This window comes from Olea europaea, chromosome 2, assembly GCF_002742605.1.
Source record: "Olea europaea var. sylvestris chromosome 2, O_europaea_v1, whole genome shotgun sequence".
Taxonomy (NCBI): Eukaryota; Viridiplantae; Streptophyta; class Magnoliopsida; order Lamiales; family Oleaceae; genus Olea; species Olea europaea.
Window position 1 is genome coordinate 30,729,098 of NC_036238.1, and position 23,898 is coordinate 30,752,995.

The window sequence follows — 23,898 nt, forward strand, 5'->3', positions numbered from 1 at the left end:
TACAGTAGAAATATCGAACTACATTGACGTTAAAAGAAAGCTGAGATTCGCAGCACGTTCATGTTTTATACATTCCACTTTGCAAGTTCGGATCCCAAAAAAAAGATCTCAAAGCTTGCAATAATAAGGTTTAAACATCTACATGCCTTGCATATAGCATTTTCGTTTGTTTATCGCCCTTCACCAACATAATTTACACTAGAAGATAACATACATCTGCACAAAGAGGGAAAGAAGTTGGGCTCTGACCACCTAAAAAGACTGAATAATCTTCTGGAGAAGATCAGTTTCCTCGAGTTCTGTACATGAGGGAAGGCACTTGGATCCAGCCGCCTAAAATACTAACTGAACAATCTTCCCCAAAGACGAGGTGCCTCAAGTTTCGAGTCGCCTTTATCGAGTAGTGGATGGAAGCGGAAGGGGAAGGGGGAGGGGAAGAGAGAGGGGGAGTATCGCTTCATGAGACAATGGTGATGTTACTGCACTTAAAATCTCTTCCCTCTCCCTTTCAGGAACAAATACTTGTCGCTCTTCCTTAGGTAATGGATCATAGACGAAGGATAGATCCCTATTAGCTGAGAGAGCAAGTAGCTCCTTCTCCTCCAGCCCTTTGGTGGGACACAAGCTGCAACGATCCGGACTGTGCTTCGCCAGAGCATCTTTAAATTTCTTGATCTGTCATGATATCATCAACATCACTATGAGTATGGTTTCAGAGTAAGATTGCGCAAAGAAAAAGAAATAACGTGTGAACACAAGGCCACATAGCCGGGGCAAGCATTACTAAGAACTTAACATCGTTGCAGGACTTGTAAACTCTCAGCTTCAACCCATATATCAGGTAAGTAAAGAAAAGTAACAAACAGGGGAACAAAGGTATAAGACTCACCGTGGCATTGGTACAACTAAAACTGCACAGACGACCATGAGCACCTCTATAAAAGCGGAAGAAGGGAAGGACATGGATATTAAGAGCATAGCACATAGCCTTGTGCTCATCATAATTAACCTGCAGGAACTGCACGTGCGGATTCATCTCCGCCAATTGACATATCTGTGGTTCCAAAAACACAACCCTGATTGATTATTAACAAACATACCTCTAGACAAAATGATGATCAATTGATTTTGTCTTCAATCAAAACATCAGTCAAAATTCAACAAGCACAAGCCTAAAATGTTTGGTTGTACCTTGGGATGAAGAGCTTTGCAACCTCCACAGCCGGGGGAAAAGAAATCAACTACAACAAGTTTATCCCCAGCATGCAAAAGGGAGTCAACCAGGTCTTGGGCACCAGTCACCTCTTTCATATTAGGTAGAACCCCTTTCTCCCACCACTTCTGAGCTTTCCCAATTGCAAAGCCCACCTGTATACACACACAATTCAAAGGTTAGAATTATCCTTAAGATTTATGCACCAATAACAAACCAGAATGCTACAACCTAAGAGCCAAATCAATCATGGAACCTGAAAATTGAAATCAAACCATCGGAAACATATTCACAAATTAATTAACCAGGGAAACAGAAAGACTATATTTTTGCATAGGTATGAAAACTTCTGTTAGGACAGTTGTAGGGATATAACTTAAATAAATAAAGCAGCAACACAACCATCCACAAGTTTATTCGTATAAAATGCAATCGTTTAATTTGTCAAGTTAAATTTTAATTGACCTGGAGAAAGAAAAAGGAATTCTCCTTTCAAGCAAAAATATGTTCAGACGGAAATGATCAATCTTTCATAAGGCAGGCAAAATTCAACTCTTTGAAAAAAGGTATAGAAACGCTGCTTCAGATCAGGTGGGGGTGGTGTGGTGAAACGCAATGAAGAGAGCTGGCTTTCTGCTCAGATTTTGTGAATTGAATCGATATAATAATGCCAAACCCCATCATATTTTGTAGTATCTAACATGGATGGTGTCAATTTAATAAAATAAAAAGAAACGGGCAAATACACCACAAATTCAATTTCAAATCTGCACTACATAATTGAAATAATTGAAGAGTATTGAGGACAAATAACAAACGTGGGCATTAGGAGGCGGTGGTCGAGGATTTCGTCTGATGGCTCCGATGTTTCCACGGGCGAAAAATTCGGCGCTTGCAATAATAAGGTTTAAACATCTACATGCCTTGCATATAGCATTTTCGTTTGTTTATCGCCCTTCACCAACATAATTTACACTAGAAGATAACATACATCTGCACAAAGAGGGAAAGAAGTTGGGCTCTGACCACCTAAAAAGACTGAATAATCTTCTGGAGAAGATCAGTTTCCTCGAGTTCTGTACATGAGGGAAGGCACTTGGATCCAGCCGCCTAAAATACTAACTGAACAATCTTCCCCAAAGACGAGGTGCCTCAAGTTTCGAGTCGCCTTTATCGAGTAGTGGATGGAAGCGGAAGGGGAAGGGGGAGGGGAAGAGAGAGGGGGAGTATCGCTTCATGAGACAATGGTGATGTTACTGCACTTAAAATCTCTTCCCTCTCCCTTTCAGGAACAAATACTTGTCCCTCTTCCTTAGGTAATGGATCATAGACGAAGGATAGATCCCTATTAGCTGAGAGAGCAAGTAGCTCCTTCTCCTCCAGCCCTTTGGTGGGACACAAGCTGCAACGATCCGGACTGTGCTTCGCCAGAGCATCTTTAAATTTCTTGATCTGTCATGATATCATCAACATCACTATGAGTATGGTTTCAGAGTAAGATTGCGCAAAGAAAAAGAAATAACGTGTGAACACAAGGCCACATAGCCGGGGCAAGCATTACTAAGAACTTAACATCGTTGCAGGACTTGTAAACTCTCAGCTTCAACCCATATATCAGGTAAGTAAAGAAAAGTAACAAACAGGGGAACAAAGGTATAAGACTCACCGTGGCATTGGTACAACTAAAACTGCACAGACGACCATGAGCACCTCTATAAAAGCGGAAGAAGGGAAGGACATGGATATTAAGAGCATAGCACATAGCCTTGTGCTCATCATAATTAACCTGCAGGAACTGCACGTGCGGATTCATCTCCGCCAATTGACATATCTGTGGTTCCAAAAACACAACCCTGATTGATTATTAACAAACATACCTCTAGACAAAATGATGATCAATTGATTTTGTCTTCAATCAAAACATCAGTCAAAATTCAACAAGCACAAGCCTAAAATGTTTGGTTGTACCTTGGGATGAAGAGCTTTGCAACCTCCACAGCCGGGGGAAAAGAAATCAACTACAACAAGTTTATCCCCAGCATGCAAAAGGGAGTCAACCAGGTCTTGGGCACCAGTCACCTCTTTCATATTAGGTAGAACCCCTTTCTCCCACCACTTCTGAGCTTTCCCAATTGCAAAGCCCACCTGTATACACACACAATTCAAAGGTTAGAATTATCCTTAAGATTTATGCACCAATAACAAACCAGAATGCTACAACCTAAGAGCCAAATCAATCATGGAACCTGAAAATTGAAATCAAACCATCGGAAACATATTCACAAATTAATTAACCAGGGAAACAGAAAGACTATATTTTTGCATAGGTATGAAAACTTCTGTTAGGACAGTTGTAGGGATATAACTTAAATAAATAAAGCAGCAACACAACCATCCACAAGTTTATTCGTATAAAATGCAATCGTTTAATTTGTCAAGTTAAATTTTAATTGACCTGGAGAAAGAAAAAGGAATTCTCCTTTCAAGCAAAAATATGTTCAGACGGAAATGATCGATTCATAAGGCAGGCAAAATTCAACTCTTTGAAAAAAAGGTATAGAAACGCTGCTTCAGATCAGGTGGGGGTGGTGTGGTGAAACGCAATGAAGAGAGCTGGCTTTCTGCTCAGATTTTGTGAATTGTATCGATATAATAATGCCAAACCCCATCATATTTTGTAGTATCTAACATGGATGGTGTCAATTTAATAAAATAAAAAGAAACGGGCAAATACACCACAAATTCAATTTCAAATCTGCACTACATAATTGAAATAATTGAAGAGTATTGAGGACAAATAACAAACGTGGGCATTAGGAGGCGGTGGTCGAGGATTTCGTCTGATGGCTCCGATGTTTCCACGGGCGAAAAATTCGGTTCCTACCAAAGATGAAGACGATGCGAGAGCTGTGTTTTGGAGTTTCAAAGATGAATACCTCGTAGCAGATAAAGAAATTGGCGATTTACTCGGAAAAACCGCCACCCCATGTCGACTCTGATGACCAACACACGGCAAAATCAAACTGGTCTGGCTAATCACATCTGCCATCTCGCTTTCTTTTCCTATTTCAACTTACGAGTTCCGATTCAAGAAAATCAATATTATTATCAATCGCAAACGAAATCAGAAATTAAAAGAAAAAAGAAAAGGTCTAGACTCCGGAAAAATTGAGGTGTATGGAGTTGTACAAAGAGTAAAGAGAATTGGAATTAAAGATTAGGTCTTTGCTTAAAGAATAAAGGTTATTGCAAAGCAAAAGTTAAGCAGAGGAAGGTCAAGAACAATACAATTAATAATCTGGATATGGATATTTTTCTAGAATGTGCCTCTGATCGTGGAGCTGTGACTGATCTATATTCAATAGCGATGTGCCAGCACAACACCAAAGAAAAATTTGGATATGTTATAATATAATTGGGATCCGGATAATGGTAAAGTGAGTTTTGTTAAATATATGGTGGAAAGAATTGCACGTGAGCGCTCAATATCAGGACACGTCGCATGATTAGTAGAAATCCACACAAGTTTTATTGTCATAAATTGATGATAACATACGGCAGTGCCTGTTGAATCAGGATGCGTTTGATTGAAAAAATTTCATGAGAAAAGGTTCTTTCCATTCGAATTTTAACTTTTTAAAGTGTTTGATTGTTATTTCTTTTACGAAAGAAAAGAAATATGCCTAATATGAAAAGTATAATGTTAGTTGTACAGAAGTGTTTTCACAGAGAAAAATTATAAGCCTCACATAGAGGTCAGCCCCACTGCAGGAGCCATGTATTAAAAAAAGGTAGAAAAAATCCAATCTCACCGAAGTGTAAGATATCTGTATGATGTCTGTGAAAAAGGGTTCTGTACGCTTGGTAGAACCCATATGGAAATAAGCACTCTTGCTCCATCTCAAGCATTGTGGATCATTTGCATGATTGACAAGTTAAACTTTGACCTCATCACTTTCTATATAGCCAATCCAAACGAGGTTCCTAGATAAATAATTCGGCTTAGAGGCATTTTCATATCAATGTTGCAGCATTTAAAGCATAAAAATGCTCGTCGAATAACATCAGGTCCCTCAAGGGTCCCCATGAGGGCACGAAGGCCGAGTAAGTGCCTGGTGTGTTCCTTACTCTTTACAACTACTATAAGGATTGTGCATTTTTTTACATAAAGATACCCCACAAGGATTTCCCTTTGTAGGGTGGAAGCACATAATGAACTAGCTGACCTTGATGACATGAATAGATATCTAAAGCATGTCCCTCTTGCAATAGACTTAGTAACTTTGACCCTGATGATATGAATAGACATCTAAAAGTTGACAAATCGTAATTTTCATAACTTTATCCTCAAATCTCCAAATAATGCTTCATTTTATCCATAGTGAATCTCGATTTTAATATGAAGCTCTCAAGGTTTTGGCCCTATCAAACATTCTATCTGACAATATATTGAAATTATTTCAATAAAATTGTATGACACCATTCTTTGTCCCCTAGGTTTCTTCACAAATGGGCTCAAATTGAATTCAAACTTGGTAAGAAGCTTGCTAACACATTATAAGAGGGAGAGAAAAAAATGAACATAGAGAACGTCAGTGCTATAAGGACCGTCATTTCTCTTTCTCTATATATGTGTATGGATAGAGAGAAATGATTTCCTAAACATCAGTCATATATCACATCTATTAATTGGAGAACAATTTTTTATGGTAAGTCTATGAATTAAATGATCAACCAATTAACAAGTGTGTCATGTCACTAGTATTTAGAGGCATATATTGACTAAATGTTGAGGGCCTTAGCTATAGGTATATATTAGTTTTAGGATGCATTTGACAAAGTTTTTGTTACGCCTCTTCCAATGAGGCTCTAGGTCATGGCCACGTGACAGTCAGCTTGCAAGTCCAATTAGGTCTACACTCCATGTCACCATCCTACTTGATTGAGGTGAGGTCGTACATAAGGAGGTCAAGGTGATGTACCACTTCCGTCGAGGTGCCATGTAGAGACTGACCTTGTATTGCCTGGGCAAGGTGTTATCACTTGCTACAAAAGGGGATTCGATGCAATTAGCCTTGTTGTTGATGAGGATCACCTTCCACCTCACTTCTTATAAGATATCTTTTGTGCAAGATCCTACAATGATTGATTGATGTGGTATCTTTGCAGTAGGTGTCAAAAGGTGAAATTATCAATCTATATTTCAGATGTCAGACCTAGACTCTAATGTGGACACTTTTCAAAAAATATCAAATGCCAAATAAGCCTATGATTGATGGAGTGATGCCTAGGATGAGACGCTTCGGATATCAGGATGAGGCCACATGTTTCTTGATCCAACGATGACAGTTCCTTTTCTTCTATTATAAAGCTTACACTTAGGGTTCATTTGATTGCAAAGATGGAATTTTGGTAGAAAGAAAACGAATTTCAGGGAATTGAATTGTTTAGAAATTGCTTTCCTGAGAATTATAAATTATTGTATTTAATTGTATAATTTTTCACATAAAAATGTTGAAATAAAAGTGTTTTTTGATATTCGTTTGATTTTATTTTATATGAAAATTATCAATTAAATGGATAGATTTTACTGGTATTAGGGATGAAATTTGTTTCTATTGCCAAAAAAATTAAAAAATTAAAAAATCAATAAAATCATTTATCTTTTAGTGCTCGTTTAGCTTTGTTTTACGTGGAGATTTTCAGTTAAAGGAAAATATTTTTTTACAATAATTTTTAAAATTTGTTTTCATTGCCAAAAAAAAAAAAATTAAACGAAAAAAGAAAAATCTCCAGGAAAATGGATTCTCACCATTTTCCTCCAAAACATGGAAAATGTCTATGTGGCACGAAAATGTGGAAACTGAATTCCAAGGAAATTTTTGCCAATCAAACACCAAAAAAATGAAAATATGGAATTGCAATTCTATTTTCCATGGAATTTTCACCCTATCAAACACACCCTTAGTGTCACTTGAAGGTAATACAACTTTATATACTCAAAGTAAGGTTGCTTTTTCATTTTTATTATCTTATAGACCCTCGGGTACAAGTAAACTAACATAGCTCAAATTTTTCGACCATCCCACACCCAAATATGCTACTATCCTTGGCTGACTTGACAACTGAAATACTTGTTATCGCCTCTCCTACCATCGAAGAAGGTCATGAGCTACTAATGGTTTGTCGAAGTCTGTAGGAGCTTGTCTACATGGACGTAAGTGGAGTCAAGATCTATTGACCATATCACCTTTGCAAAAATCGAGATTAATAGATTGGCACCGTCTATGGAAACCACACTATCAACCACAAGCAACCCCGTGAAAAAGCTTGTCGAAAAAGTGCTTCAACTTCTCCCTTGAAAAAAGGTTTTACTCTTGAATAAAGAACAAGTAGAAGTTTCAAAAGAAAAAGGTTTGAGTGTTCTTTAGTTTAGGTGTTTGAATTCTTTGAAAAATGAAGATTAAAAAATAAGAATATGCTGAAGAGACCTCTTCTTTGAATAAAAGAGCCATCTTCCATAATAAGTGCTAGTGTAGAAGATATACATCCAAGGAGGTCAATGGAGGTCTCTAAAGAAAAGGTCCTCCGAACCATTGTTACGCACCGTCGATTTCACCATCATCATTGTCAAGGTGGAAGGGTCGTTGTATGCCTTACTAGAAAATTAGTAGAAATTGTCACCAAGATGAGGAATATCATGAAGAAAAACTCCATGTAATACTTCATCCTCCAAATGCAAGGACAAGCGGGTTATCAAATGTCCTAAAATGTGCCCAGCCAGCCCTCTTCCATCAGCAAAATGAAGAAAAAGTGTAAAGTGAAGGGCTCAATCTCATAACTACTGAAGAGGTGCCAGCCATATTGAAAGGGAGGTAGGAGTAGATGTGTTAACAAACTACATGTTTTGACATGCGAATGATCCATTCAACGAAGGGGATAATTTTCCTCCTAAATATGAACGAGAGCAAAGACCTCAAGGGTCCATTAGTATCTTCAATATGATTGACCCAAACATTTCTAGAAATAGGTCCTAACAGCCACCTACCTTAGTAAGGCCATATGAGCAAATGCAAAATTATAGACCCCAAAGAGACCCTTAGCCTAGAAATAGGCATGAGAAAAAGTCAATAGAAGTTGCAAGGGAACTAGCAGGGACCTCCCAACCGCATAGATACCAAGTTGATGAGAAGGATCCTGATAGGCAATGTAGGTCCTATAAGCTTGATCACAATAGGGCAGCTAGTAGACTTCCATCCCTTTAAAGGCAAAGAGTGAGAAGTCCAACATCTCACTTGGTGAACCAACGACAGACCCAAGTAGGTGCATCAAATCGTCCCCACCTTAGTCCAAATCCTATGCTATGACCACCTCGAACGTTTTACTAGTCTTAGCTTATAAAGAGGCAAGACCTAATGCCTATGAGATCCAAGAAATTATCCCTTGCCCATCAGTTTACCAAGAGGCAACAGACCTAGAAATAGGCGCTACGTCGATATAAGATCTAGCAATGGACTAGAACTAGGCCCTACGTCAACATAAGACCCTTACTGTACCTATCAGTGATTATTTGAGTCATGATACAAGTGAATGTAGAAATATAGCACCACTCATGGAGTGGAATAACCTTCGTGAGCCTAGAAGAGATAATTGCTCCCAAAGAGAATTCGCCCCTGTTAAGGCAAGTCGAATAGCCTAGGCGAGGTGACCTCCTAGAAAAGACTCCCTCTTGCTATATGAGTTATGAGAATAGAGAAAGACAAAGAAATGTGTAGAGGCAAATGAAAGACCACCCAGTAGATGTAGATAACACACATACACAATCTTCGAACGTCCCTATGTAGGGAATGAATCCTAGAATGTGCAAATGAATTATGCTAGGAAGGCCAATGGTCTTCCAATGGCTAGCTGTATAGTCAAAAACCATGGCCATGAGGCTGGGGGTGTTAAGCCCAACACCTTCACTTAAGAAGATGCGACATGTCTATACTATCTCTATTGTGATGCCCTAGTGGTAAAGGTTGTGATAGCACGCAATAGATTGAAGAATATGTTGGTAGACAATGGGAGCTTTGTTAACATTGTTTTAGGAGCCATCTATGATATGGTAATAGTAGACCATGAGCTGGCCCTCATTAGCTTGCCATTATATGGATTCACGGGTGATAACATCATCCCAAAATGAAAAATCACTCTTGAAATGGAGATGAGAGCACCTCCTTAAATGGCTCGTCATTACATGGAGTTTCTCGATGGTAGACTGTTGTCGATTTTATATACCGTAAGTATACAGATTGTAACAAGTAATATAGTGAAACTATAAGTCTAAATAATTATTCCCACGAAGACTATAATTTAATTTCTAACTCCTACTTGACGAAAAATAAATTATGATTTGGTGATTGAGTATCGAAATTATTTTACCTATTCTAAATTAATCTAACACATATAATTTATGAAATTAGAATTTTTAAAGTATGAAGACTGGGGATAGGGCTTACAATTTCATCTATGGATCCCCTTTAATTCACTGATGAAGATTCATGACTAATATAGTATTTGGTAGAATTTTTCTAAAGTATTCAATTTACCTCACTGGATTTCAGTTTGATTCTATTTAACAAAGTCAATTTCATATCTTTATATAAATCAGGATACACCATTGTTAAATGCATTAAATTTCTAAGAATCCATGTAATGACCGCATTAATTAGAAAAAGTATCTCTACATGTTTATACTAGTTCTTGAATTTTACTATTTGGTCTAAACATATAGGTGAGATCCTTGAATTATTGGCCATATAATTCAAGCATTAAACACCATAAATAAAATAAACATATAAAGATTAAACTACTAGAATCTTGAAAATTAAATTAAAGGGTCACATAGATTACATTGTTTGTTTTAACTATGATTTAGCTACTCATATTAATGAGAGAAAAATAATAAAAAAGTATAGAGTTCATTACCGGGTTTTAGAATCGTAATGATGGAAAGAATTGTATCTTGCACTAAGAATCTTTTTCAATTTCAGAAGTCTTCAAACATAGCTTTTTACCCCTTGATCTTAATGATTTTGTATTTTTCTCTCTCTAAAATTGTGTGCCCCATAATAATAATGATGATGATGATCATAATAATCTATGATAAGTGTATTTATTACACTTATGTGAATCGTTAAAGTAGAACAATTATTTTTATTTTAAATGAAATAAGAGTTAATTTTGTGTATATTTTGTTTATTAGATGTATCTTGCTGAAAAACGATGGAAGTGGACAAAAAAGGCGAAAATTTGGCTAAAAGGGATTGAATCCAAAGTTTGGGAACTAAATTACAAAGTACTAATAGTTGATTTGGACTCACTATCGATGATTGGAAAAAGTGTGGAGTCAATTAGATAGAAGTGGAAGCTAAGTGACCAAGGAGACGTAAAAAAGAGCTAAAATGAATAAAAACTGAAATTGAGGGACCAAAGTGCAATAAAATAAAGTTTTTATTATTATTATATATATGGCTAGTGTGCATGGGCTTAATGTGGCATCGGCAGGGGACCATGTTATGCTCTTACAGAGAGGAAATCTAGCATACGGTGTGTGCGTAGGGGCAAAATTTTGGACCGAATGACCCAGCTTCTGTTTTAACCTTAAACTCTTATGGAAATCAAATTTAACCTACAAGAAATGACTAGAACGGGGGACGCATTATGATACATATTTTTCACCACAAGAAAGAGGCTAGCACAAGATTTAAAAGAGATTAACATAAGAGATTGAAGATTCAAAATTCGGGTTGAAGATTAACAAAGAAGAAATTGATTTTTCATTTTTCAATCGTTGTTTTCAATTTCGGGTAATGTTTTTCCAAATATTTTTGTGTGATTTATTATATAACATGCTAAGCTAATTCTTTTTCTTAGATGAAATGAAATGTTTTATTATTTATATTTTTAATTCAAGAAAAATAGTTTAGTTAAATTTTTGCTGTTTTTGATTAATCTTGTATACCTAATTTTATTATTTGATTGCACGATTACCAATTGAATATATGTTGCTTGTTGTAGTGTTGGGAAGCTCACAATAGGTATAGAACACTGCTTGATTAACATATATGCAATAAATGTTAGGAATAATATTTATTACTGTGCCATTTTTTAGATAATTGTGAAACTGAATGCATTCTATTAATTCAAATTCAAAATAGGAATATATTTGGGTCATGACTATAATAGATTTAATTTATCTTGAATTTTTTTTTAATTATAATAAAATTACCTATTGTCAACAATGCATGAACGAAACTAGCTACGTAATTGATAATTGGAATAGATAATAATAGGTAAATTCCTAATCCAATACATTCATTCCATACACATACTAAATTCGAATTTTACAAGTTTTCATAGATTAAGTTAGAATAATTAAAAACAACAAATCACTTTTGTTTGCTCACTTTGAATTTAATTAAAGATTAGTACAGTCAATTGAATTTTATTTCTTGTGGGACGATGTACGTTACTCATCATGTATTACTTGTCAACGATCCCGTACTCATCACTTTGAATCTAATTAAAGACTAATACACTCAATTGACTTTCTATTTCTAGAAAATGAGTAACCCTTTGAGTTAACTTTGCAACTCATTTTGAATCATCGTAATTAGATATTGAAACTTAAAGTTACGACAAAAATACGAACAACTATACAGAGAAAATAACATGCGCGCGAGAAAGCAACTTTCCTTATTCGATTGTAACTTTTTTGGAAACTAATTTATACATGATTTTCAACTCCTATAAATACCTAACAACATAATACATTAGGAAAACCCCTTATATGCATCTCATACTTCAATATACATCAATTATTATCATCAAAGGGGGGATGAAATTCATAGTGTTTGAAAGAAAATTAAAGGGAAATTGTAAGAATTCAATCAAGTGAAGATTAAATCTTGATTTTTGGGCAAAGAAAAGTAGACGCAAGTGAAGATTCATCAAGAAATCAAATATTTCAATTTATCTTCATCTCCTCAATTTATCAATAATTCGGGTTATGTCTTTTCACTTAACATGTTTTCCTGTAATGTTTCAATACTAGGCTAAGTTTTTAATTAATGATATAGATGAACCCTAGTTATGATTTTTAAAAATATATAAATTAAATATTTGGACGTCCAATATGTATCATTTATTGGATGCTTATTATTATGTTTAACACTTTTCAATTAATTAGCCATTGATTTGAATGATTTGTGAATTTTATTGATTTCAAAAGAAACGATAAATTAGATAACATTTACAACAATCATTGTAAAGTTCAATAGTGGATAGAGATATACCACTATACCTTACATGATTTTTATAGATGTTTTAACATTTTTAATGCATACTTTCATGTTCGCATCTTTTATAGAGATATAAGAATGTCACATGAGTGGATATATAATTAACTTAGGAATATTTATTAACAAGAATGCATACATATTGTTATGATATTGATTTGCATTAAAAATGGATTACTAAGGGGAATTCGAATTCTTAGTGATCATATCCCATAATTTCATAAAAACCTTCATAAATAGCTCAATAGATTAGTTAGTAAATTAGTTGATAGCATGAATTCATAAAACAAAATTTCTATTCGATTAAGGTTAAGATTAACTGATCCTTGATTAAATATATAATCATCTTAGAAACAATACTTTATTCATCACTTTATTACTTGTTCACGATCTTGTACAGTTGCGAAAAATCGAACGATCAAGTGTTTACTAAGGGGTTGTTTGAGCCCCATTATTTTCAAGAATGCATTTTGAAATAGTGTTATGATAGAGAATATGTGATTAAAAAGTAAGAAAATTTTTTGAATTTGCGTGTAATATTATTTTATTGAAAAATGTTTGATTGAAATGGAGTGTAATTAATATTGAAAAATATATTTTGATGAAAAAATAGGGCTCTAACAAAAAAGGAGTCCTAAGGCATCTTTAGTGTGAAATTTGAGTGTAATTAAGAATCCAACAAAAAGTTGGAATTTTTTATAGTTAAGTGCATTTTGGTTTTCCATATTAAGTTCTTATACATCCCAAGTCCTCTTTATTTTGGATGGCTGGTTCTCTACTACAAGGCTTGATCATTTTGGTCTGTAGTACTTCAATTTTGTACAACTTTAATCGAATTCATTCAAACTTGTTCAATCTGGATTTTACTTACAATTAACCAAATTTAACATAAATTAAGTAGATATTCGCTCAAGATAATAAATAATGCAAATAAAACTAATTCTTTACTCATTCAATGTTTGATCGATGTGTATGTACATAATTAATTCAATAATCATGAGCTCTAAGGTTGGTTATTTCCCGAACCTTTATAGTAAAATATTTCATTTCTTTCTCATGTGATGCACATTCCCAAACTTATTTTTCAATCACGCGCTTGAAATGTTCATTCTAAGAATAATTTCACAACACTCTTTCTTTCCTAATTAAGTTTGGCTGAGACTTCACCAATTATAAGGATTCTTCAATTTTTTTATTGCTTCAACTTCTAACAATCAACTAGGTTAATAATTGTTAAATGTCTAATTCTTTCAAATAAATATTCAAGGCTTAACCAATGCAAGTAGTGTGTCTTCATTAAGTTTTCTAAATAACCCTTGTATCGAACTTTTGGTTGATGACTTCCAAATTAGATGACTATAGGGTATCAGATTTTAAATACCCTTACGAGTTTAATCACCTAAGTCATAAAGGCTACGAAGAGACATTTTACAACAAGATAACTTTTTTTTTTTTGCAATAATTAGTGTAATACCCCTTATTAAACATTCATTCCCAAGAACTAATCCCGAACTTAAAATTTTCACCCAATATTTATCTTATTAACCTTAGACAATCCACACAAAAAATACCACATGAAATCCCCATTCATATAAATATCTTCCTATTCAAATGGTAAAGTAGTGTTTTTAATCATGATTTTGGTTCGTCAACCAAGTTCAAAATTAATTTAACATATTCTATCAAAATAAACAATTTAAAATTTTATAATAATCATCATGACTATTGTATATCAATGCAAGAATGCATCATGCGAAGCTAGTGCTAAAAAAAATCAGTCGATTTATTGAGTAATTTCATCGAACACATTATGTTCAATGAAAATTCCCTTTTAAATCTAATATTTCTTGATGTGTTTTGATCCATAATTTTCACACAATCACAACCCAAGAACTCCTGCATCAAATCCTAATCCCAACTCAATCAACTAGTCACATAATGGTGCCAAAAAATCGAATTATCCAAGCCCCAAACTTGAAGTCAATTTTCTAACTATGTTGACTGCGGGTTGCAATCCCATGGATGACTCGTGGTATACAAGGATATTTTAGAATTGCGGTTTACAAAACCCACGATTGACCGTGGTCAACTCCCAAATTTATATATTTTATTTTATTAAGAAAAACCTAGAAACATGGTTATATATTAATTTGCAATCCTATTTTCTATATATAATGCAATTATGAAAATTAAATAGCTTAGAGTTTAGAAAATTGGGCTATCTTCTGTTAGTTGTTGATTTATAGTCTAAAACTCGACTTTGGTCCTTAATTGATTATGGTGGCTCGAATGAGGCTATGTTATTCCTTCACTTCGTACAATTTTCATTTATTACTCTTTTTTTGCTCTTCAAATTTTGATATTGTCATTTTTTTTTCTCTACCTAGAGGTCCGTCAAGTTCTCTTCTATTGGAACTTTCTCATTGATCAAGTGGTTCTTTTTCATCAATTCTACAATAATCTTTGATTTTGGATGGTTGCTCAAATGTGGTATAAATATTGAATATCTCTTCCTTGACATCCACCTTCAATATTAGTTTACCTTTCTCCATGTCAATCAAAGTTCGGCTTGTTACTAAGAATGATCGACCCAATATAACTGGAATGTCTCAATATTCTTCTATGTCCAACACAATGATATCCACTAAAAATATTAAATTTCCTGCTTTTATGAACGCATCCTCAACTTTGCCTCGTGGACATGAAATTGTTCTATCAGCAAGCTGTAACGTTATTGATATTGATTTGACTTTGTTTAATCTTAATTTACTGTAAATAGAATATGGCATTAAGTTTCGACTAGCAGCTTTATCACACAAAACATTAATATAACAAGAATTTATAATCGAAATGGGCAAAGTAAAACTTCCTAAATCTTTCAATTTTAGAGGCAATTTATTTTGCAATCTTATAATGCTTTTATCTGTTAATGCTACAGTTTCAAACTTCGGCAACTTTCTTTTCTTGGTTAGCATCTATTTCAAAAACTAAAAATGCTCATCTCTAGGAAGAAAAATTTCCAAAATGATGAATACCACTGACAAATACAAGTAAATCGCTGGAAAATACAAAGAAGCGGTGTATAGGTGAGATTTCAAATTTTTTCCAAAGTAAATACTTGCAATGTGAGGGAATGTGGCCTTTTATGGGCAGAGGAAACAATCCTCAGTCAATGGGTTAAATCAAGAATGATCCTGGCCATCCTTTTATCAGTTAATTAGAATTGTTGAAATGAAGCATCAGACATGATGAAGGGCGTAGATGAGGCGATGCATCTCAAATGTGCATATGATCGTGTGACCTCGAACTTGCATAGCTATATGCCACAATTAACAATAATGACCTAGGAGACACTTGTCTTTAAAATAGGCGATGCCTCAGTTGTTTTTCTTGGAAACATGTGAGGGCTTTTGAATCATTATTCATTAGCAGAATACCTAAGAATTTCTCATCAACTCAGATGCCTAAAATCACATATGTTGTAATATTCGAATTCTTGCACCACCTCGCATCTGCATCCCAGCTTCATAAAGTTGCTTACCATTCAAAGTTCACCTCTATCTCGCAATTTCATCATCCTGCCTATCTATCGAGCCTCATGCTCTATACTAGGACCTCGCTTCTATCTCATAGCTTTATCAAGCTGCCTATTTTTTAGAGCTTTGTCCTTTACACTAAGACCTCACCTATAAAACAAATCGTTTGCGCCCTCCCGGGCACAGCTCAACTGGTGGATCAATCAACATTGTCTTGCTTCCAGCGGCAGGGTGGAGAGTTCGATTCCTGATGGACACCTGCGGTCAAAAATTTGGTATGGAGCAATTACTTTGGAGGAGGGTCTCTTGTGCGCAGAAGTGTACAGGCAATGGGGGGAACCTGTGATCCAGTTGAGACATAACCCGCAATTTACCCCCTCCAAGGTTCTAGGGGTAAGGGTCTTGGGGGTCCAGAATTTAGTCTGGTATAAGCTGAGATACCTAGATATCAAAAAAAAAAAATCGTTTGCATAGCTGCTTTACAAGATATCAAAATATTACTTCCTCACTGTAAATTCACGCATTATATGAAAACATTCCAAGCCAGAGCATTACCTCAACAATGAATCACCTTGAAAATTAGCGTTTTGGTTGACTGGAAGTACCTCCCACTTCACTTCTTATAAGAGATCTTTTGTACAAGATCCTCCTGTGACTAATTGATGTGACATCTCTGCAATAAGCATCTAAAAAATCAAATTGTCAGTCTATATTTTAGAGGTTAGACTTAGACTCTAGGGTGGCCACTTTCAGAAAATATTAAATGTCCATCAACCTATGATTGATGGAGTGGCACTTAGAAGAAGACACATTGGTCATTAGGATGATGCCACGTATCTCTTGATCCAACGATGATAACTCCTCATCTTCTACTATAAAAGCCCACACTTAGCTCTTGTTTAGGCTCAATTTAGAAAAATTCATTTTTCTCTTTCTTATTTCAATTATATATTCTTTAATAAAATAATATTATACATAAATTCAAAACTTTTTATTATTTTTTAACCACACATTTTGTAAAAAATCACTATTCCAAAATATATTTTCTCCAAAATCTATTTATAATGGAGCCCAAATAGGAGATTAGCATTATTTGAAGGAAATGCAATTTTACCTACTCAAAAAAAGGTTTCTCTTTCGTTTCCATTATCGAGTAAACCCTTGGTGCCCGTACACTAACATAACTTACATCTATTGATCATCCCACACTCAAATATACTATTATATTTATCTAATTTGATCGTCGAAGTGCTTGTAGCCATCTCTCCTACTATCGGAGAAGGTCTTGAGCTACTAACAATTTGTCCAAGTGTATAAGAGCTCGTCGATGTGGAAAAAAAATTTGTGTTAATGGTTTACAACCTTAATCTTTTATATACATGGAAATGATTTTCCAAGTACCGTGCTTAATTTATGTTAAGTATCGGTGATATGACACACCATTTAATTAGTAAAAAAGTTAATGGTAAGTCTCATGTATTTAATGATTCACCAATTAAATAGTGTGTCATGTCACCGGTGCTTAGGAGATTATTTCTATATATATAGATACACACACACACACTTATTTGCTGATTTCATTGAATAGATAATGCTTATTAATATATTTGTAGTGGCTTGCTCAATTGTTGCTAATTTTGATTTGAGTAATGTTATTTAACTTCATTGGAGTTATAACTCCAGTTTATATGGCTCAAATATGTATTTTTCTTATTTTGTAATTCATTTTCTATGTGGTACTCAATAACATTTTTCTTTTGATTTTCTCTCTTTCTTATTTTGTAATTCATTTATTCTCGTTCTCTAGAAATGTATATGAATGTTAGTATTTCTATTGCACGCAATGGTTTGGTGATGGGATAGAAGAAGAAATGCGAATGGTGGGCCGAGGAAGACGACTATTTATTATTATTCTTCTTGTTGTTATTATTATTTGATTTGACTTTTTTTTTGAATTATTTGATTTTTTTTGTACTTATTGGAAGGAGGAGGACAAAATGAGGATAGCGGGGGAATAAAGAAAAAGATTCGAAATGGAATTTGCCCCCCAAAATTTAAAAGGAAAATTATCACACTGCACCAAATACACCCGTTTCAGTATTTTACATTGCACAACGCAGGAGCTCATTTTTGCCCTGTTATTTGAGATTCATTTCCCCCTTCTAAATACTCATTTTATATTTTCACACCACAGGATTCATATTCTCTCTATTCAAAGGGAGAAACAAATAATAAGGGTAGACGGAGGCTGATTCTTGGAATAAAGGTAATATTTTTTAGCAAAACAAAATGCTTCCCATTTTCCATTTTTCAGTTTTTGTGTAGTTTCAAGACTTTACTCATCTTTAACCATCTAAGGCTTCATTTCTTGGATCTTGAAAGGAGATCATTTTTGCCGAGTTTCTGACTTGTTAATTTACAATTCTTCTAATTTTTCGCCAATTAATGTTGAATGCACGACCTAACTCCTCTACTGGAGTTAAATTGAAGTTGGTTTTTTCCTTGTTCCCATTCCAATAATATGATTTCTTCCAAGATTTTCAAATCCACATGCCCAAGATACGGAAATTTTGACTAAATAATTTAACCATGGTCATTGCTGGTTTTGAGATGATATTGGGCATAATTAATAAAGTATAATCTTTGGTAGTTTAGGATGCTGATTTCAGTTTATTGACTGATTTTCACATAAATTGAATTACAGAAAATGGGAAGGAGTCTAAGTCTAAGCCCAATACTTCAAAGGGAGTTGGAGAATCTCGACAAGGATGCTGACAGTAGAAGGTCAGCTATGAAAACGTTGAAATCATTTGTAAAAGACTTGGATTCCAAAGCGATACCTCTGTTTCTTGCTCAGGTTTCTGAAACCAAAGAAAATGGGGCATCGTCGGGCGAGCATACGATTTCACTTTATGAAGTTCTTGCTCGTGTCCATGGACCCAATATAGTCCCTCAAATAGATAACATCATGACTACCATTATCAAGACCCTGTCCTCGAGTGCAGGATCTTTTGCTCTTCACCAGGCTTGCTCAAAGGTTGTTCCAGCTATTGCGAGGTATGCAATGGACCCAACAACAGCAAATGACAAGAAGAGATATATAATCCACTCTCTCTGTAGACCCCTATCTAATTCTCTTTTGGGTAGCCAAGAGAATATTTCTTCTGGAGCTGCTCTTTGCTTACAGGCACTTGTGGAATCTGATAATTGGCGATTTGCTTCAAATGAGATGGTGAATGAGGTCTGTCAGAGAGTTACTGGAGCTTTGGAGAAACATGCACAGACCAATTCACATATGGCCTTAGTTATGGCTTTGGCTAAACACAATAGCTTGACTGTTGAAGCTTATTCAAGACTGTTGATAACGTCTGGATTGCAAATCCTGAATTCTGGTTTTATGGAGGGAAATACTCAAAAACAGTTCTCAGCCATTCATATGGTGAGTTCTCTGATGAGATGTTTGGACGCCAAGAGTATATTCTCTGAATTGGATTTGATAATTAAGGAGATGGAGAAGTGCCAGTCTGATCGAATGCCCTTTGTAACTGGGGCTGCTTTTGAAGCACTGCAAACTGCAAAGAGAATATGTGTCGAGAATGGTTCAAAGCTTGAGAGGGACGAGGGTTCAATCACTGGCTCAAACTCAGAGAGGAGAGAGAACATCAGGAGGAGGAATGTGGGTGGTTCTAGAGAACAGTCGCCTCCCACTGCATCACCAGAGTCACAAACTGTTGATTCTGCTTTTGGATATGATTATTTTATGCAATCACCCATTTCAATGAACCAGGTCCCTCAACTCGGGTCCTATGATCGTAGGAGTGTGAACCGTAAACTTTGGCGAAGGCATGAGAATATAGATGTATCACTAAAAGATGGAATATTTTCTGAGATAACTCCAGGAAGTCCCATCATAAACTCTGAGCACGGCGACTTTTCTGATGACTCTGGAGATTCATCTGAAAATTTTGCAGGGTTTCTGCAAGGAAGTTTGGAAAATGAAATTGTCAGAAGCTCTACTCCCAGTCCTCATGTGAGTTTTGACTTTCAATAGCTTTTAAGCAACTGTTTAAGCCCCATTAATTTTCATTATATTACATTTCATTTTTCTTTTTTCTATTTTCAACTACACAATCTTTCATAAAATAATATTACACGTAAATCGAAATTTTTTCCTCATTTTCAACCATTTATTTTTCAAAAAAATACTATTCCAATCATTACTTTTTCCACGTAATGGGGGCCAAACAGGGGCTAATACTTGTTTGAATCAGATGGAGAGCCATAATTTGCTATAACTCTGTGAAAAAGAGAGCATCCTGTCTGAGGCAAATTTAACTAAATTTCAAAGAAAATTTATTTTAGGCTCCAGTGCATCATTTGTTTGAATTTTGAACAGTATGGCAAGCATCTTCTTCCAGAAGTTATACATTTTTTTATTTAGCAAAATTGAAAATTTGCTTGAATGTATATTCTCTGGCATTTAGAATAGAAATTTAGATGGAAATTTTAGAATTATTCTAATCTTTCTTATAATGCATATATTACTTTGTTTCATGTTTCAGAGGACACAGTCTCACATTAATATCGATGGTGTAAATATTTTCACTACTCCAAGGAAGCTCGTTTGTTCACTTCAGGATTCAAATGACGTGATATCAGATTTCTCCGAGAGACAAACTAAAAGGTTCGAAAGTCCATTCTCGAGTAAATTTCAGTGGGCTCCTACATCAAAGCATGAACAAAATGGCCTTGCTCAGGGCATGCACTGTAACATTGAAAGGGGCAAAAACTTCTCCTGCGGTGGGGAACTGTTTCATGGTAAATCAGAATCGGTATCTTCAACCGGAGATGTGCTTCCTGATACGGATTCGCAAGTGTCACCAGAGGTTTGTGGAAATCAAACTGAATCTCAGAGTGCCAATATTCAAAAAGTCCATAGAAAACCTGGTCGCGAAATATTGGGATGTCTTCTTTTAGTCCTATTTGTTGTATTTTTATTTTTGCTGGGGTTTGATCATCAGAACTCCAGCTATGTTCTTGTTCCCACCTAACCTGGCTTGCTTAAATTAGTGATTTGATCAATTTCAAAAACCTTAGATAATAATAGCTTGAGATGCTAAACAGGATTTAGCAACCAGAAGTGCTTTAGGAAAGCTATTTCTCCTGATACATTAGGAGTCCTGCTTTTCTCTCTACTGGTCAATTTCAGTATATGCTGCATATGTAAGAAAGCTAAAATTCAAGATATTTAATTCATGTGTCAATCTTGCATCTAGCTTATCTTGTTGGGTGTGATGGATTTAGAATCAACTATAGTGACAACAAAATCCTTCACTGAATTGATGTTGAGCACTGTATTGGTGATTGTTAGATTCAACCCTACTCTGAATATCTTATGAAAAATTGTGGAGAATTCTCATAATATTTCAAGGTCTAACGTGAAGACTCGGTGGGAACTTAAAATAGAGAAAGCATGTTATATCTGCACAGTCTGAAAGAATTTGCTTTCTCTGTTCAAAAATTATTTAGCCATGTAGAAGGTTCTCCGCTTGCATTTCAGAAATTGGGGTTGTGTAGATGTTGTCCTCCTCTCCATTCACTTTGTGAGTTCAAGCTAATGGGTTGCAGCAGGGCAGCTTGACCTACGCATATATAAGAATATTTGCCGTACCATTTGTGTCTTGATCCAGGACTGAACATGTAAAGTTCATTGAACCCATCTCTTCTAATTACCACTGAGTTTCTTCTACCCTGTTATTTCAAGGGGGACATGATGTTAAAGATAGAAAATGGTTCATTATACATTGACATGTCCAAACAATGCTAACACTTGGCTACATGTAGGTATAATTTTGATCATTTTTATAAGCTATTTATATGGACAGATGGCTTTGGGCAGCATGTCCAATCTTCATGTTACCCATCTTGTTGGGGTTCAGACAGAAAATCCATAAGAACAGGCAAAATGCAATGCCCCCAGATAGGAAAAGAATAAGACTGAGAGTCAGCAGAGTAAGAATTAGAAGAAAATAAGTTAAAATTTGTTTACCCGATCAATGACCGTGAAGTTTCGAGGTGCACTGGTATAAATCCTGCTCATTTTGTCTGTCAAATGCTTTTGGTTGTCTTTTTCTTCACCCTTCCGCTCTTCTTCTATGTTTCTCCTCGTGCTTTTCAAGTCATCATCAGTGTTCTGTCTGAGAATAAGTTTGTTAAGTGCAATATGGCCCCAGAGTTTCTCGGAAACCTGATCGTTTCTGTTGCCAAAGTCGGGAGGAATAATGCTAAAATTTGCCAGAACTGGAGGCCTCCTAAAGAAATCTGATCCCTCTAGTCCCACTGCATAAGTTGCTTCTGGGGTGCTTACTGTCAGATGACTTATGAGTGAACCCATTAGGCGTAGGGCTGAAGCGCTTGCATTTGAGACTAGAATCTCCGAGATTAAAACATTTTGTTGCAGGTTTATGACATGTCTTACCTCAACATTGCCCTCGGAATTTCTGCTAATCAATTCTACCTGCATTTCTTAATAAATTCATTTTCATTATCTTATTGATAAGTGTGTTTTTACACACTTATTTGGTTCACAAACATGACTTAAACATGGATAAAATGGTTGAATTGTGACTTAATCCAGTTAAATTCATGCATTGTAGGTAATTTAATGGAAATTGTGGAATTCAGGAAAAAAGAGCCGAAGAAGGACCAAAACGCAACAATTTGATAGTTCGAGGACCAAATGTGCAAATATTGAAAAGTTGAGCTAAATGCAAAACGAGAGTGAAAACATGCCAAGTATGAGCTCAATGACAAAGCAAAACAAATGGAAGAAGAAAATATTGAAGAGGGACTGAAATGAAGACAATTGAAAGTTGGAGGACTAAAGCGCAAATACTCAAAAGAAGTGCCGAATGAGGGGCATGAGAATTAATGGTCTCAATCATCAATTGGAAGATAAAATTTGTTGAAAAGATGAAGAAATCGAAGAAAGAAGTCAAGAGAAGCAACAAAGAAGTTCAGCGACCAAATTGAACAAACCACATAGATGGTTACTTCTATGCGACCGCATAGTGTAACCTTCTATGCGGTCGCATAGAAGGCTTCAGGGATTCAATGGGCCAAAATAATTTGAACTATGCGACCGCATAGATTCCTTCTATGCGGTCGCATAGTTCGTTTTTGAAACCTCGGGCGTAGTTTTTCGTTTTGGTTGAAACTCCTTTCCTACTTAATTTGGACGCGATATAAATACCCAAATTCATCAGATGAAGGGCAGAAACGACCAGGGAGAAGGGAGAGACCAAAATTGGAGGCAAGAAACTTGATTTTGGATTCAATTTCACACGGGCTCGAGACGGGATTGAAGATTATACACACGAATTGAAGAAATTCCATACGGGTGTATTTTTATTATCTTTTAATTTCGTTTTTCAATTTCTTGATTTTGAAATGATGATTATAGGCTAGGGTTTTTGTTCATTAGGAATTTGATGAACCTTTTGATGATTTAAATTTCCGTTATTTCATAAATTCAACATTAGTTTCGATTGGACAAATGTTTGGTTTATATGATTTGAATGCTTCCATAATTATTTGGCCAATTATTATGTGATTGTAGATGATTTATTCTTTGCATTCGAAAGAAGGGGAATAAATTCGATAGAATATAAATCGACATAGGGTCCGATAGGGGATGGAAACTTACCTCTATGCCTTATGCAATTCATGAAAATGTTCATAAAAAGTCATGCATTCTTGTACATTGCATCATCCATAGAAATATAGGCTGGTGGTGTGTAAGAGTAGA

The 23,898-nt window shown here is 35.3% G+C and overlaps 3 protein-coding genes across 4 annotated transcripts in view; 1 reads left to right on the plus strand and 2 right to left on the minus strand.

The window, feature by feature from the left end:
- Positions 1–4,596, minus strand: LOC111370615 (thioredoxin-like 1-1, chloroplastic). 2 transcript variants are annotated; one of them, XM_022992422.1, is made up of 5 exons: positions 4,049–4,594; positions 2,032–2,060; positions 1,192–1,368; positions 890–1,054; positions 1–675 (listed from the first exon to the last, which is right to left on the minus strand). In XM_022992422.1, the coding sequence occupies exons 1-5, from the start codon at positions 4,260–4,262 to the stop codon at positions 394–396; spliced, it is 867 nt and encodes a 288-aa protein (XP_022848190.1). In that variant the 5' UTR covers positions 4,263–4,594; the 3' UTR covers positions 1–393. The 2 variants fall into 2 exon arrangements, with proteins under 2 accessions (XP_022848190.1, XP_022848182.1); XM_022992414.1 differs by lacking the exons at positions 1–675; positions 890–1,054; positions 1,192–1,368; positions 2,032–2,060 and adding exons at positions 2,130–2,665; positions 2,880–3,044; positions 3,182–3,358 and having other exon boundaries at positions 4,020–4,596.
- A 13,572-nt stretch (positions 4,597–18,168) lies between these two features.
- LOC111370624 (protein SINE1-like) lies at positions 18,169–21,355 on the plus strand. Its single transcript, XM_022992437.1, has 3 exons — positions 18,169–18,357; positions 18,796–20,121; positions 20,654–21,355. The coding sequence occupies exons 2-3, from the start codon at positions 18,799–18,801 to the stop codon at positions 21,140–21,142; spliced, it is 1,812 nt and encodes a 603-aa protein (XP_022848205.1). The 5' UTR covers positions 18,169–18,357; positions 18,796–18,798; the 3' UTR covers positions 21,143–21,355.
- Positions 21,356–21,482: 127 nt separating this feature from the next.
- Positions 21,483–23,898, minus strand: part of LOC111370631 (protein NDH-DEPENDENT CYCLIC ELECTRON FLOW 5-like) — a 16,364-nt gene continuing 13,948 nt past the window's right edge. Inside the window, exons 2-3 of the mRNA XM_022992447.1 lie at positions 22,141–22,608; positions 21,483–21,842 (exon numbers count right to left, since the gene is read on the minus strand). Coding sequence (XP_022848215.1) covers positions 21,648–21,842; positions 22,141–22,608 — 663 coding nt within the window. The 3' untranslated portion in view covers positions 21,483–21,647. The remainder of the gene's footprint in view (positions 21,843–22,140; positions 22,609–23,898) is intronic.

Bases quoted from the DNA above. Each gene is read 5' to 3' on its own strand.
- LOC111370615 (XM_022992422.1), bottom strand. From the start codon at position 4,262: ATGGCAGATGTGATTAGCCAGACCAGTTTGATTTTGCCGTGTGTTGGT. The intron at 2,061-4,048 runs ATCCTCGACCAC...CCATCAGACGAA, and splicing joins CATCGGAGCCATCAGACGAA to ATCCTCGACCACCGCCTCCT. The intron at 676-889 runs GTGAGTCTTATA...ATATCATGACAG, and splicing joins TTAGTTGTACCAATGCCACG to ATCAAGAAATTTAAAGATGC.
- LOC111370624 (XM_022992437.1), top strand. From the start codon at position 18,799: ATGGGAAGGAGTCTAAGTCTAAGCCCAATACTTCAAAGGGAGTTGGAG. The intron at 20,122-20,653 runs GTGAGTTTTGAC...TTCATGTTTCAG, and splicing joins GCTCTACTCCCAGTCCTCAT to AGGACACAGTCTCACATTAA.